This window comes from Sorex araneus, chromosome X, assembly GCF_027595985.1.
Source record: "Sorex araneus isolate mSorAra2 chromosome X, mSorAra2.pri, whole genome shotgun sequence".
Taxonomy (NCBI): Eukaryota; Metazoa; Chordata; class Mammalia; order Eulipotyphla; family Soricidae; genus Sorex; species Sorex araneus.
The window spans coordinates 138,739,549-138,752,402 of NC_073313.1; the positions used below are offsets into that span (position 1 = coordinate 138,739,549).

The window sequence follows — 12,854 nt, forward strand, 5'->3', positions numbered from 1 at the left end:
CTGTACTACCGGTCTGGCCCTTGATCATCTTTTCAAAGTCAACACATTTGGAGGCATCAGTCTCAAAGGTAGTGTAGTCAAGATCAGGACAACTTAAGCTTTCTCCTCATGACTCCTGTATGTCTGAAAATTTCATGTGACCCTGGGTAGATAAAACAAATAATTTACTATTAATTTAAAAGTTTAATTTTTTTCAGGCGTCCCTCCTCCGATATTGTTACACAACTCCTCCACCTGGTGCTGCAATCCACAATTTTTTGGTTTTTGGGTCACACCCAGAGACACACAGGGGTTACTCCTGGCTCTGAGCTCAGGGATCACTTCGGGTAGGGGTAGTGCTTGGGGGACCACATGGGATGCCAGAATCAAACCTAGGTTGGCCTGTGCAAGGCAAGCACCTTACATTCTGTACTTTCTCCATCCCTCCCAAATCCCCTGATTTATGAAAGGAAATATTTGTATTACCAGGAAAATTTCAACATTTAGCTAAAAGAAGTATCCTGTGAAATGTTCAATATTACTTAATCATACTTAAAGAGTAACTTCAAATTATTTCCCAGACAGCGTATGCAAGGATTTGTTAATGAAAAGTATAGATTTTCAGAGCATTCAAATAGTTTCAAATCAGAACTTTTAATTGAACACGAAACTTCTTTGTAGGTTTGTTATCTCTGCTTAGCATTTTGAAGAGTAAAGTCCTTTTGAAATGTTCAGTACAATTACCAAAGATACTAAATAATTTTTGTAAGTGTACATTATGCTGGTTTGCTGAATTTTCACAAGTTCTGGCATAAGTTTTTTTTTAAAGTTTAATAATATTGCTTGTTAATAAGCTTGAGTCTAAGTCAAACAGATGAGGCTTACACTAAAATTTCTCATGCAGTTTACTTATACGTGCCTCAAGTTATTTCAAACTCTGGTACCATATGGTTCCCTGAGTACAGCCAGGTGCAACAGCTGAGCACAGACTGAGATAGAGTTCCCTTTATGGAGTTGCCCCTCAACATCACAGAGTGTGCTCCCACACCAGCCAACCAAGGAGTGAAGAATCAAAAATTTTGCCAAGTAAACTCACATTTCATATTTTTTTGAATAAAAAAATGTACGCTTAGTAAAGTGGAATCCTTTTTCATGTTATTGTCTGCAGGTATGCATGTGGGGAAAATTCAAAGTTGTTTAGAACCAAATTTCTAATTAGTCAAATACCAAACATTGGGCAGAAAAAAGGACTTAAAGCTGATGTGTGGGATGAATTATTTCCAGGTCAGACATAACATTAACAAGTATGGGAAGTGAAATATGTAAAATATGGCATTTGAAAGGATGCCTTAAATAACTACTGAACAATGATGAAGAAACAGGAAAGGGAAAGAAGGACAATGTGATGCATCAAAGAACACACAATGAATTAACATAGATTTGCACTTTATTGAGTTTTGCATCCTGAGATGAGAAAATTTTAGTTCTGACAAGTGAACAATGACAGAAGCAACAGAGAAAGTTTCACAGAGGCAGGTATCCTTCGTGTTGGCACAGCTGCATATAGATTAAGTTCTTCCAAGGGAGTCACTCTCCAGCTCAAGGGAGAAAAATAAATTCATTCCACAGGCTATGTAAGAATACAAGATGCTTGAAAGTTCTTGTTTTGAATGGACAAACTTTTCTTTTCTGGTAAAACTATCCCAACAGGAATTTTCTGCCAGAAAGTAGTAATTCTTAACTTTTCATTGTGATGTTTTAATCAAGGATCACTTTTTAGATCCACAAATTTCCTATTTCTGTAGCCAAAACTCAAAGTTGTACATGATTAGTTCTAGTATGGCAAACTAGCTTGTAGATGATATAATTTTGAACTTTCTTAACTTGTTTTAATATCCAGGCAACAAAAAGTGATTTGCTTACCAGGAAGTGGAATGTGAAGAAACCAAGTCAAGATAAAAGCAAATACGAAAAGCAAGAATAAAAAACCTCCTAGGGCAAAGGATGTGGCTCAGTGGTAAAGGGCCTGCCTTGCACTTATGAGACCCGTGCTCAATTCCCAGTACAGCAAAAAATAAAATGAAATGAACATCTGCAAAATTATTGCTTGATTCATTATGGTGAGTTTACACACAGAACTACGTTGAGACTCAGAAATTGATATTTATTTCAATGTTAGAACATGACATACCACTTTCTACATTTTCAATTCTCTATGTGTACATATGAATTTACATATACACACAAATAATTAGCTTAGTTATAATATTCTGAAACACAAAAGAAAATTGAAGGCAAATTCTAACCTAAGTTATAGCCCAATACAGCTAAAACACAGATACAGAGACACAGATACACGCATAATCTCTCCAGTATTTCATTATTTAGGAAACAGGTAAGCAAGCTGTGGATAAAGCCTTAGCTCTTTTATAAAAGTGACTCCCAACATTTTCATCAGTAGGATCCTTCTTAGTTTCTTCCCACATTTTCAAGTATTTGACTTAAGAAGCTAAACATAGTAATAGGCTTTCCTCTCTTTTTAAATCAAATATATAACTACCAATCAGTTTCTGATCAATGTGTAATAAAGATATTAACAGAATTAACAGTGTATATAAGCAAAATACATAGAAATTCTTAATTGGCTTGGGAAGCAGAATTGTGGGTAAATGTATGATTTCTGCTACTTTTTGAAATGCTGAAAAAAGGTTCATGGATTTCCTCGCTGCTATCATGATCTGCCCCAAGTTAGGAACCACTAGTTTACATCTACCTGCTTTTCCTCCCTAATGCAAATATTAATACAACACAATTATACATGCTTAACATACAGGGGATTAATAACAAAATTTATACTGAAAAAAGGAAAAAACACCCACTCATTCTTAAGAGAAATTTCTTACTCTGAGATAGAAAACATAACTATATAGATTTGAAGGAATCTATCTAGGAATTACAAAATTATGATATCCATTGTATCTTTCAGTCAACTTTGAATGCACATTAATATATGAAAAAAATCCTCAATTCCCCTGTGAGGTAGGTCCAGATTATTGTCCCCACTTCCACAATGAAGACATGAGGTACAGAGGAATTAAGCAGCAGAACTAATAATTAAATTAGAAGCGGCTTGTGTTTAAATTTCATACCCCTTTCATTTCCATTTCAGTTTGATCCAACAGACCTTTTTGAGGGTATGAAATATGGTTAGATGCTGAAGCTGATGCTGATTAGGATATGATATTATTTTCACCTCAATGTCAAAATGGATCCTCCCATACTATCCTTTGCTTTTACAGCTATAATTCTTTCCTGATACCAACTGCAGAGGCAGATTCTACACAGGCAAAGCAGGCCTCAGCCCTTAGTTCCTAGGGAAACTGCATTCATTTTTATCACTATGAATGGGCTGAGATCTAGTAAGAATCAATTTTCTGATCCTGTGTGATACAAACACCAGCTAGGTGCCAGTTGGCATATCAAACCTAAACCCTGTGCAAGGCACTGTGAGAGTTTCCATCAAGGAAAATAATTCTGAGATTCTGTAGAGTACAAAAGATTTTAAGGTTTCTGAGAATCACAGAATGTTAGGTGACCTCTACCTTTTCTCCCAGCTTTACATTCAACCCCATAATTTTACAGATGAAGGGACTGACATGTATCTTGCCTGAAGCCTACAGTATTAGATCATATCCTCATATATTATAGATATGAAAAAGTCCACAGAAAATGGAACACACTCTCAGGTTGCCGTCATTAAAATTAAAAAGCTGGCTCAGAATCAGGAATGGGAAATTTGGGGTACATATTACATACCCACATATTAACACGAATAGATAATATTAATAAAACCTATTCCTTTTCTATAAAAAATTTCCCAACAATTCACCATATAAATGAAATTGAACAATTTGACAACTGTTGCAAAAAGGATCTTTTTTAAAAAAAACATTATAGGCATAAGAGGAACTACTTTCTATGAATTTGAGCACACCATAAGCAAATTAACAAAAAGTATTTCCAACTTGTTGAGTTACTGTACTTAATCAGGTACAATAATTTATACACTTGGGGCTGGAGCAATAGCACAGCGGGTAGGGCGTTTGCCTTGCAACTGGCTGACCCGGGTTCGATTCCCAGCATCCCATATGGTCTCCCGAGCACTGCCAGGAGTAATTCCTGAGTGCATGAGCCAGGAATAACCCCTGTGCATCGCTGGGTATGACCCAAAAAGCAAAAAAAAAAAAAGAATAATTTATACACCTGCCTAGACCAATACAGTCAATTATGAAAAAAAAATGTTTGGGTTTTGTTGAAGTATGGAGGTTTGATTTTTTTATGTGGAGGTTTACTTGTCGACAAAATAAAATTGTAATGATTTTTCAATCATTTGTAAACAAAATGCTAATGATTTTAAAGCTTTTGTAAATTTTAAAAACCTTGTTTGAAGGTTTACAAAAATCCTGCAAGTTTAATTAAATTATTAAACAAAACAAAAATGCTTAATTTAAAATAAAATTGTGTTAAATATTAACAGACTAATTGTTCAGATATTATTTTCATAGGTCATAATAATACAAAGGGTATGTGTATTAAACATTTACATGAGTTTGGGGCAGGTTTGATAAATGACCACTATAGTTTTAAACTATGTCAAATTACACATTTACTAGCATTAGAATTATACTAGTTTTGTTTCTGTAATAGTTCTTTCCTGTAATATTTTGTCATCAAAATATTACATGATTGAAGGAAAACAAAGAGACAGGTTTTAAATAATGAAAAAATACAGCATAGTAGTAAAATTTGAAAAGGATGGTCTGCATCTAATAATCTACTAACTCATCTTTTCTGTTTCCTTCAACATAAAATGTAATCTTGATTCAAAATACAAGGCACTTCTTCACCTACTTCTAATGTTTTATTAAATTGTCTCTTTCCTAAATTAACACAGAGAAAGAAGGGGAAAAATAAATGGAAAAGGTTAGAAATTATCTCATTTTATCCATGACTTAGTTGTTTAAAGGAGCAATGGTAGTGGAGAAACATAAGGAAATGTTACAGAAAGAACAGTTTTCAACTTGTAATCTCAAAGCTTTGTGAGATTTATATACTTTGGCTTAACATTATTTTCTGTGTAAACTAACACAGCATGCTTCACAAAGGAATATTATGTAATGGGGAAATAAAAAATTATCTTCTTCAACCTAAAAACCAACTTCCACAAATATTCTTTTTAACTAAATAGAAATCTCCACGTATGTTCTATCTTGAGGATAAAAGAAAAAAGTTTTGATCAACTGGGGAGAAGTTAATGAGAACAGTGTACTGTGACATTTCAACATTCACTGCTGCCAATTTCTTTGAAAACAAACTACAAAGAGCATTCCAGAATGCCCGCTGCTAATTAGCTCTGTTCAAAGGAAAACAGTTTGAAAAGCAGTAATATTAGAAAGGCTAACAAAAAAAAGAGAAAGGAAAAGAAAAAGAGAAAGAACGTGGATATTTTCTGAGTAGTTCAAGGAAACAAGATGGAGTCAAGCAGGGTAATGAATCAAGAAATCTAAGAGCAATTAGAATAGTTTTAAAAATAAAGTCTGCAGATATTGGCAAGTGGTTTTTTTAAATGACAGATGTCATTATAGCTTGAAATATACGGACACCTCCAGGTATATTCTATTCCTGTCTAAATATGTTTCATGGAAATAATTTAACATTTTTTGTTGTTTTTGAGAAAAATGAAGCATGATTCACACATTGCAGAAAAAGGTTACTGGATAGTCAAATTTTGAGTTTACAGCAAAAAAGAGAATTCACAGTTGACATTTAAAAGTAATAATTTTTCATCAGTGACAATTTGAAATTTTGTATTATGCTAGAAACCGATTTTGGTATTAAACTGCCCATTTAAAGCATAAAATCCTGATAATTAGCTGAAACATATATCAGAAATACAATTTTTCCCTGACCATAGCTATAAAACAAGACATTTGGTATTTCAGGTTTCACCTTGTCTATAAAAATACACCTTCAATTTTGCAGCAGAGCAGCAAAATGATATTTGTAGGCACACACAACATTTCAATGTTAAAGATTTTGGGTGGTTGGGTAGCAGGGGAGTAATGTAGTTCTACAAGATGTGGAAAAGTGTTTGTGCAAGTACGTACTGTCATATATAAAATAGTATCTCTTTTATCTTCTTTTGCTGATCTGGGATTGTAAATTTATAAGTAGCCATACATTTTAAAAGAGGCTTTACAAAACCTGATCTTGTTCAAGGAAATGATTGTTCTTTTCACTGGGCTGGAAGTTTACTTTAAAAAGTTAACTAAAATTAATAAGTATGTTGAGAAATAAAAACTAATCTGTACTAAATATTTAAATGCTATATTTAGCAGTATGAATTGCAAAGAATGCCTCAAGCATAATTTGCTGCTGAATTAATAATATAAGTCTCTATTATGTTGAAAGTTCAAAATCTAGAAGAACGAGTGTTGTGCTCTCACTCATCTTAATTATGAACAGAAATGGGGAAATATGCAAATACTAATGTATTCTACATGTATGTTGAATTTATAAGCAAAATACTTTTGTCTATTTGTTTTTCCTTATTTTATCCATGTCTTAAAAAATCCTAAGAGAGAGAGGATAAAGAACATTAAGCAAATATAAATCAGCTACTCTCTTATTGTATAGGTACAATTTCTCAATTACCTCTTTGTTTTCCGAAGTAGAATGTTAGAAAATCCACAAGATTAACAGTGGCTTTCAGGGGGACAGGGAAGTTTACATACCCCCCAGGATTGAAAGGTCACAATTGTGCAAATTTTCAAATGAGTGATACATAAAGGGAAGTGAGAATAGTGGCATTGTGAAAGATGTCAAAATCTTATCCAAGTAGAAATGGAGGGAAAAGGGAAACTAGTGAAGTAAATAAAAAAATAAGGTTCTTAGATTTTAGATGCAATGCAGAATATCTCAGACAATTTCAATTTTAATCCACTTGTCAAAGGGCAACCCTATGCTTAACACCTGAAAATTTTAACATACTTATTATGGTTTTGCCATAAAACAGCATGTTAACAATTTATACATTCAAAAGGATGCTTGCAAACTTCATTCATATTAAAATCTATGCAGAATTTTGGCAATACAGTAAGAATAATATTACATTATGTAAACCATGGCACATCACATTTTGCATTATGCAAAGAGACAATATTTACAAGACTTTAAGAGTTTAAATATTTTATCCACTAACATAAGTGATATTTTAGCAAAGTGCAGGACAAAACCAGTGCTATTAATTGCATGTCCTTTATAAGCAGCTAAGAGTAGAACCACTTCTAAAAGCTAACAAAAGCTTATTTATGTGTGTTCAGTAAGAGATAGGGAGCATTTAGTTGCCTAGAAAAGTGATGCATATTTAGAAACAGTGAGTATGAAAAGTATTATAAGGCAGCATGCTCAGGACAAATTTTTGTTTTTTAAACACCAGCACTGATGTTTTATCTTTAGTAGCATCTCTCTATATATATACATATGTGTTTCTGTGAAATTATTTAAAAATTGAGAGTGCAAAACACAAGCATCATTTAACAAAAACAAAACCAAAAACGATGTGCAAAATTTCTTATTAAACCAACTCAAATAAAAAGTGAAGAGAATATTCTACCATTATAAAGAGAAAGTTGAACACAGCAAAGGAGACCATCTTCATTCCAAAATCATCTACAAGGCACTAAGGGTAGGAAATGACAAGTAACACAGAAGTGACTGAATAAAACTCCTCAGTCAGGTCGGAATATGGGATATTTTGGTAAGAATTCTATTAGTATGACCTATAAAATAAAAACAAACAATAATATATTGACAAAATAATTTTCATTTCAAACAACATATATAAATAGAAAGTCTATAATCATTTTCATAGGATCATGTTTTGATTTTGCATATAAAATGAGTGAAATATATTTTAAGTTACAAAAAGTTATCATTAGCTTGGCAATCAAGTTAAATTGGCAAATGTAATGTCTTACAGTAGCTAAAGACTTTTTTTTTATCTGATTCACAGTACTTTTTAGGTACAGAAAAGTTAGCCCTATTATAATGTTCTTCTCCACTTCCCTTCCCTTTTTACTTTAACAGAACAGAAGGGATTAAAGTTGTATTATATAGACTAGAAAGAATACTTTTCCTATATATTTTTCAATTAAAGTAGTTTATACTGGTTGATTATTACCATTTTTTATTTTTTATGAATAATAAACTTAAGTGGATTTTGACATTTTTATAAAGAAAGGTTTGTAAATACAATAATAACCTACTTATAAACTTATGTACATTGATATAAAATTAATACATAAATGTGTAATAGATTATGTGAGGTTCTATAGGTATAGTGTTTTAGATTTGTGGTCATTTGAACATTTCCCCAAAAAGTATTCAAAGTGACGGGCCAGAGTGCTAGCACAGCGAGCAGGGTGTTTGCCTTGCATGCAACTGATCCACGTTCTTTCCTGGGAACCCCATAAAGTAAAATGTATACTGTATGTTAGCAATTTCAGTTTGGATAAATTTCATATCTTTTGAATGCTGAAAATGCTAAACTGGACATATGAACATTTATAATAAAAATTGCATAGCTTCCAGTAAAAAAATTGTACATATAGTTCTTCAGAAAAGTTAAATATCAAAGGTTGAGGAGATAATATAGCAGGTAGGGTGCTTGCCTTACATGCAACCGACCTGAGTTTGATCGTTTGATCCCTGGCAAATGGTTCTCTGAGCCCCACCAGGAATGTTCTCTGAGCAAGCCTTGAGTTGGATGTGGCCCCCAAACCAAAAAATAAATCAAACCAAACCAAACCAAGAAAGGTTAAATATCAGCTAAGAAAAGCCAGATAGACATACATATCTAGAAATTTTTTTTTTTTTTGCTTTTTGGGTCACACCCAGCGATGCTCAGGGATTACTCCTGGCTTTGCACTCAGGAATTACTCCTGGTGGTGCTTGGGGGACCATATGGGATGCTGGGGATCGAACCCGGGTCGGCCGCGTGCAAGGCAAACGCCCTACCCGCTGTGCTATCACTCCGGCCCCTGTATCTAGAAATTTTTAAGTTAATTTCTATTTTGTGCCAGTGTCTCATGAGAGTATATTATTAGAAATATTTTGTTCAACAGAAGCTATGCCCATCACAAATGTGATAGCATATATCTATACTAAAAGAAGATCAAAGCTGTGCAATGTCTTCACCTGAGTAAACTAGCTAATATTTTTCTATATCTGAGTAATTGCTACATTTCAAGATATTTTTATTTTGGCTATAAGTCTAAAGAAGGTTAGTGAAAATAAAACTCCTCTATGTTAAAACTAAAAACTTTTGGGGCTGGAGCGATAGCACAGCGGGTAGGGTGCTTGCCTTGCACGCGGCAGACCCGGGTTCGATTCCCAGCATCCCATATGGTCCCCTGAGCACCGCCAGGGGTGATTCCTGAGTGCAGAGCCAGGAATAACCCCTGTGCATCGCCGGGTGTGACCCAAAAAAAGCAAAAAAAAAAAAAAAAAAAAAAAAACTAAAAACTTTTAGGCTGTGAAAAAAAAGCTAAGAAGATCTAACAAAGGATAAACAAAGTACAATGTAACATTTAGAAAAATAAAAAATTTAAATTAAAAACCACTGCATACTTACATACTCCATCATATTGCTAGTTTCACATTTCCTTTTAGTCAGCTTCCAGTGCAAAGCAAGCTAAAGAAAGTGTGTTAAAATTTGATATCAATTTATAATGATTAACTATACATTTGAGTAAATCAATGAAACAATACAGGAACAAATACATAAACCAGAAATGAAAATAGCATTTCAAAATTTTGGGATCGGAGATATATAGTATAGTAGGTAAGGCACTTGCTTTACCTGGAGCCCAGAGCACAACCAAATATGGCCTCCAAACCTCAAAAAACAAATATATAAGTGAAACAAATCTTGTAGAACAATAATGGATGGAAGCTTACACTCTGGTGAAGAGTGTGGTGATGGAATGTCTGATGCATGAAATCCTACCATTATCAATATTGTGAATTACAGAACTTAATATGGAATTTACATAATAAATAAATTTCTTATAGATTTAATATTTTTATGATAAAAACTCTCAACATAATGAGTACAGAAGGAATGCACCTTAAGATAGTAAAGGTTAGTATATATCAAAAGTCCATAGCCAACATCATAATAAATGGTGAGAACCTGAAAGTCTTTTATTTAAGATCAAAATAAATCAAAGGATATGTTCTCACTCTCACCAATTCTACTCAATTTAGTTTTGGAAGCTCCAGCAAGAACAATTATATAAGAAAAGAATACAAAATGATCCAATTTGTAAAAGAGAAAGTAAAACTATTTGCTGATGACATGACAATATATATAGAAAATCTCAAAAATTCCAACAAAAAATTACTAGAAATTAGAAACATAAGAAAAGTGGCAGGATATTGATCAATATTTAAAAATCAATTGCCATCACTAATTATCAGGGAGATGCAAATCAAAACAATGAGAAATCATCTCATGTCACAGAGATTGGCACACATCAAAAAGAACAAGAACAACCAGTGCTGGTACAAAAGCAGGGAGAAAGGGACTCTCATTCATTGCTGGTGGGAATGCCAACTGGTCTGGCCTTTGTGGAAAATGATATGGACACTCCTCAAAAACTAGAAATTGAGACTCCATAAGACTCAGCAACAGAGCTTTTAGTATTATACCCTAGGGGCTCCAAAACACAATGCAGAAAAGCCACCTGCACTCCAATGTTCACTGCAGCACTATTGACAACTTTCAGAATCTGGAAACAATCCTAGTGTCCGAGAACAGATGACTGGATAAAGAAACTATGGTACATCTACACAATAGAATACTATGCAGCCAGTAGGGAAAAAATGAATTTGCTTATACATGGATTAACATGGAGAGTATCATGCTGAAATGAAATGAGTCACAGGGAGAAACAGAACAATCTCACTCATTTGCATGATATAAAAATATAGTATGAGAATAATACACAAAGAGAGTAGAAACAAAGGTCAGGAAGATAAGTCCATGGTAGGAAGCTTGCCACAAGTTGTGGGTGAGTGCGGTTAGGACAGAGAAGGGACCACTATGACAATGATAATTGGAAATGATCACTCTTGACAAGAACTGAGTGCTGGAAGGAGGTAAAGTGACATATGTATTAACATTTCAATAACGGTATTGCAAACCACAATGTCTAAAAGTGGAGAAGGAAGACAGAGAGAGAGAGACAGAGAGAGAGAAGGGTTTGGTGTTGGAACATTATATGACTGAAAACCAATCACGAACAACTTTGTAACTGTATCTCATGGTGATTCAATAAAAAAAATCAGCTGCATTTCTATATGGGAACAATGAACAAGCAGAAATAAAAATTGGGACAGCAATCTGATTTACATTAAGAATAATGAAGTATCTTAGAGTAAATTTAACCAAAGAACTGAAAGACCTTGGCATGCACAGCTGTAGCTTTAAAAACATAAAGAAAAATTCATGTCTGCTATTTTAATAAGATACCACAGAAAAACTTTTAATTGTTAATCTCTTTTTTCCACTGAACAAAAAAGAAGCAACCAAAAAAGAAAAGAGATTCCATGCCCACAGGCTGGAAGAATTTACATCATTAAAATGGTGATGTTATTTAATGTTATATAACAATCAAGTCAATGCCCAGAAATAAAACCACACATATGTGGATGACTAATTCACACTGAAGTAGTCAAAAGCCTACAATGAAGCAAGAAGTTTCTTCAATAAACAGTGATGGGAAAGTGGATAGCTACATGCAAAAGAATTAAACTAGACTATGGCCTAATACTATAGACAAAAACTAATTCAACATAGATTAAAGACTTGAATATAAAACCTAAACCATTAAATACACAGGAGAAACACAGAAATAATGGGTCCTTGACATCAGCCTTAGAAATGTGTTTGGGGACTTGATTCCAAAGGTAAGAGAAATAAATAAAATATTACACAAATGAGATTATAGGAAACTAAAAAGCATCTGCAGAGTGAGAGCTGCATCAAAGAGACATCTTACTGAATGGGACATATTACTGAATGTAATATGTGTGCAAAACATACACATATTACATGGCTGACAAAGTCAAATGAACTATACAAAGAACTTATAAAACTTAGTAAGTGAAAAACAATCTGACTAAAAACTGGAAAGAGGCTCTGAACATTTTTCCAAAGAAGACATACAAATGGACAATAGGCACATAAAAAATAATACATCATCTCTTATCATTAGCGAAATGCAAATGGAAAAAACAATGATACATTACTTCACACCTGTGCAAATGGGTATAATCCCAAAGACAAGAAACAAGTGGGGAGAGAAGGAAACCCTATATACTATTCCTGAAAATATAAATTAGTGTAGCCATTATGAATACTGGATGGAGATTCCTTAAAAATTAAAAATAGGGGCTGGAGAGATAGCACAGCGGGTAAGGCGTCTGCCTTGCACGCGGCCGACCCGGGTTCGATCCCCGGCATCCCATATGGTCCCCCAAGCACTGCCAGGAGTAATTCCTGAGTGCAAATCCAGGAGTAAACCCTGAGCATTGCTGGGTGTGACCCAAAAAGAAAAAAAAAATTAAAAATAGAAGTCCTATATAAAATTAATTTGCCTTATTTGTTTCTTTATCTGAAAAACACAAAAACTTTTATTGCAACATTATTTATGAAAAACAAGATCTGGAAAAATACTTAAATTCTCAATGACTGATGAATGGATAAGGAGGGTGTCGTACATAAACATAATGGAAAATTATACAGTTTA

At 33.6% G+C, this 12,854-nt stretch overlaps 1 protein-coding gene across 1 annotated transcript in view; it reads right to left on the bottom strand.

The window, feature by feature from the left end:
* Positions 1-1,408: 1,408 nt before the first annotated feature.
* The window catches only part of CHIC1 (cysteine rich hydrophobic domain 1), a 66,943-nt gene continuing 55,497 nt past the window's right edge, over positions 1,409-12,854 (bottom strand). The window contains exons 5-6 of the mRNA XM_004620908.2: positions 9,674-9,733; positions 1,409-7,820 (exon numbers count right to left, since the gene is read on the bottom strand). Of these exons, the coding sequence (XP_004620965.1) occupies positions 7,770-7,820; positions 9,674-9,733 (111 nt within the window). The 3' untranslated portion in view covers positions 1,409-7,769. The remainder of the gene's footprint in view (positions 7,821-9,673; positions 9,734-12,854) is intronic.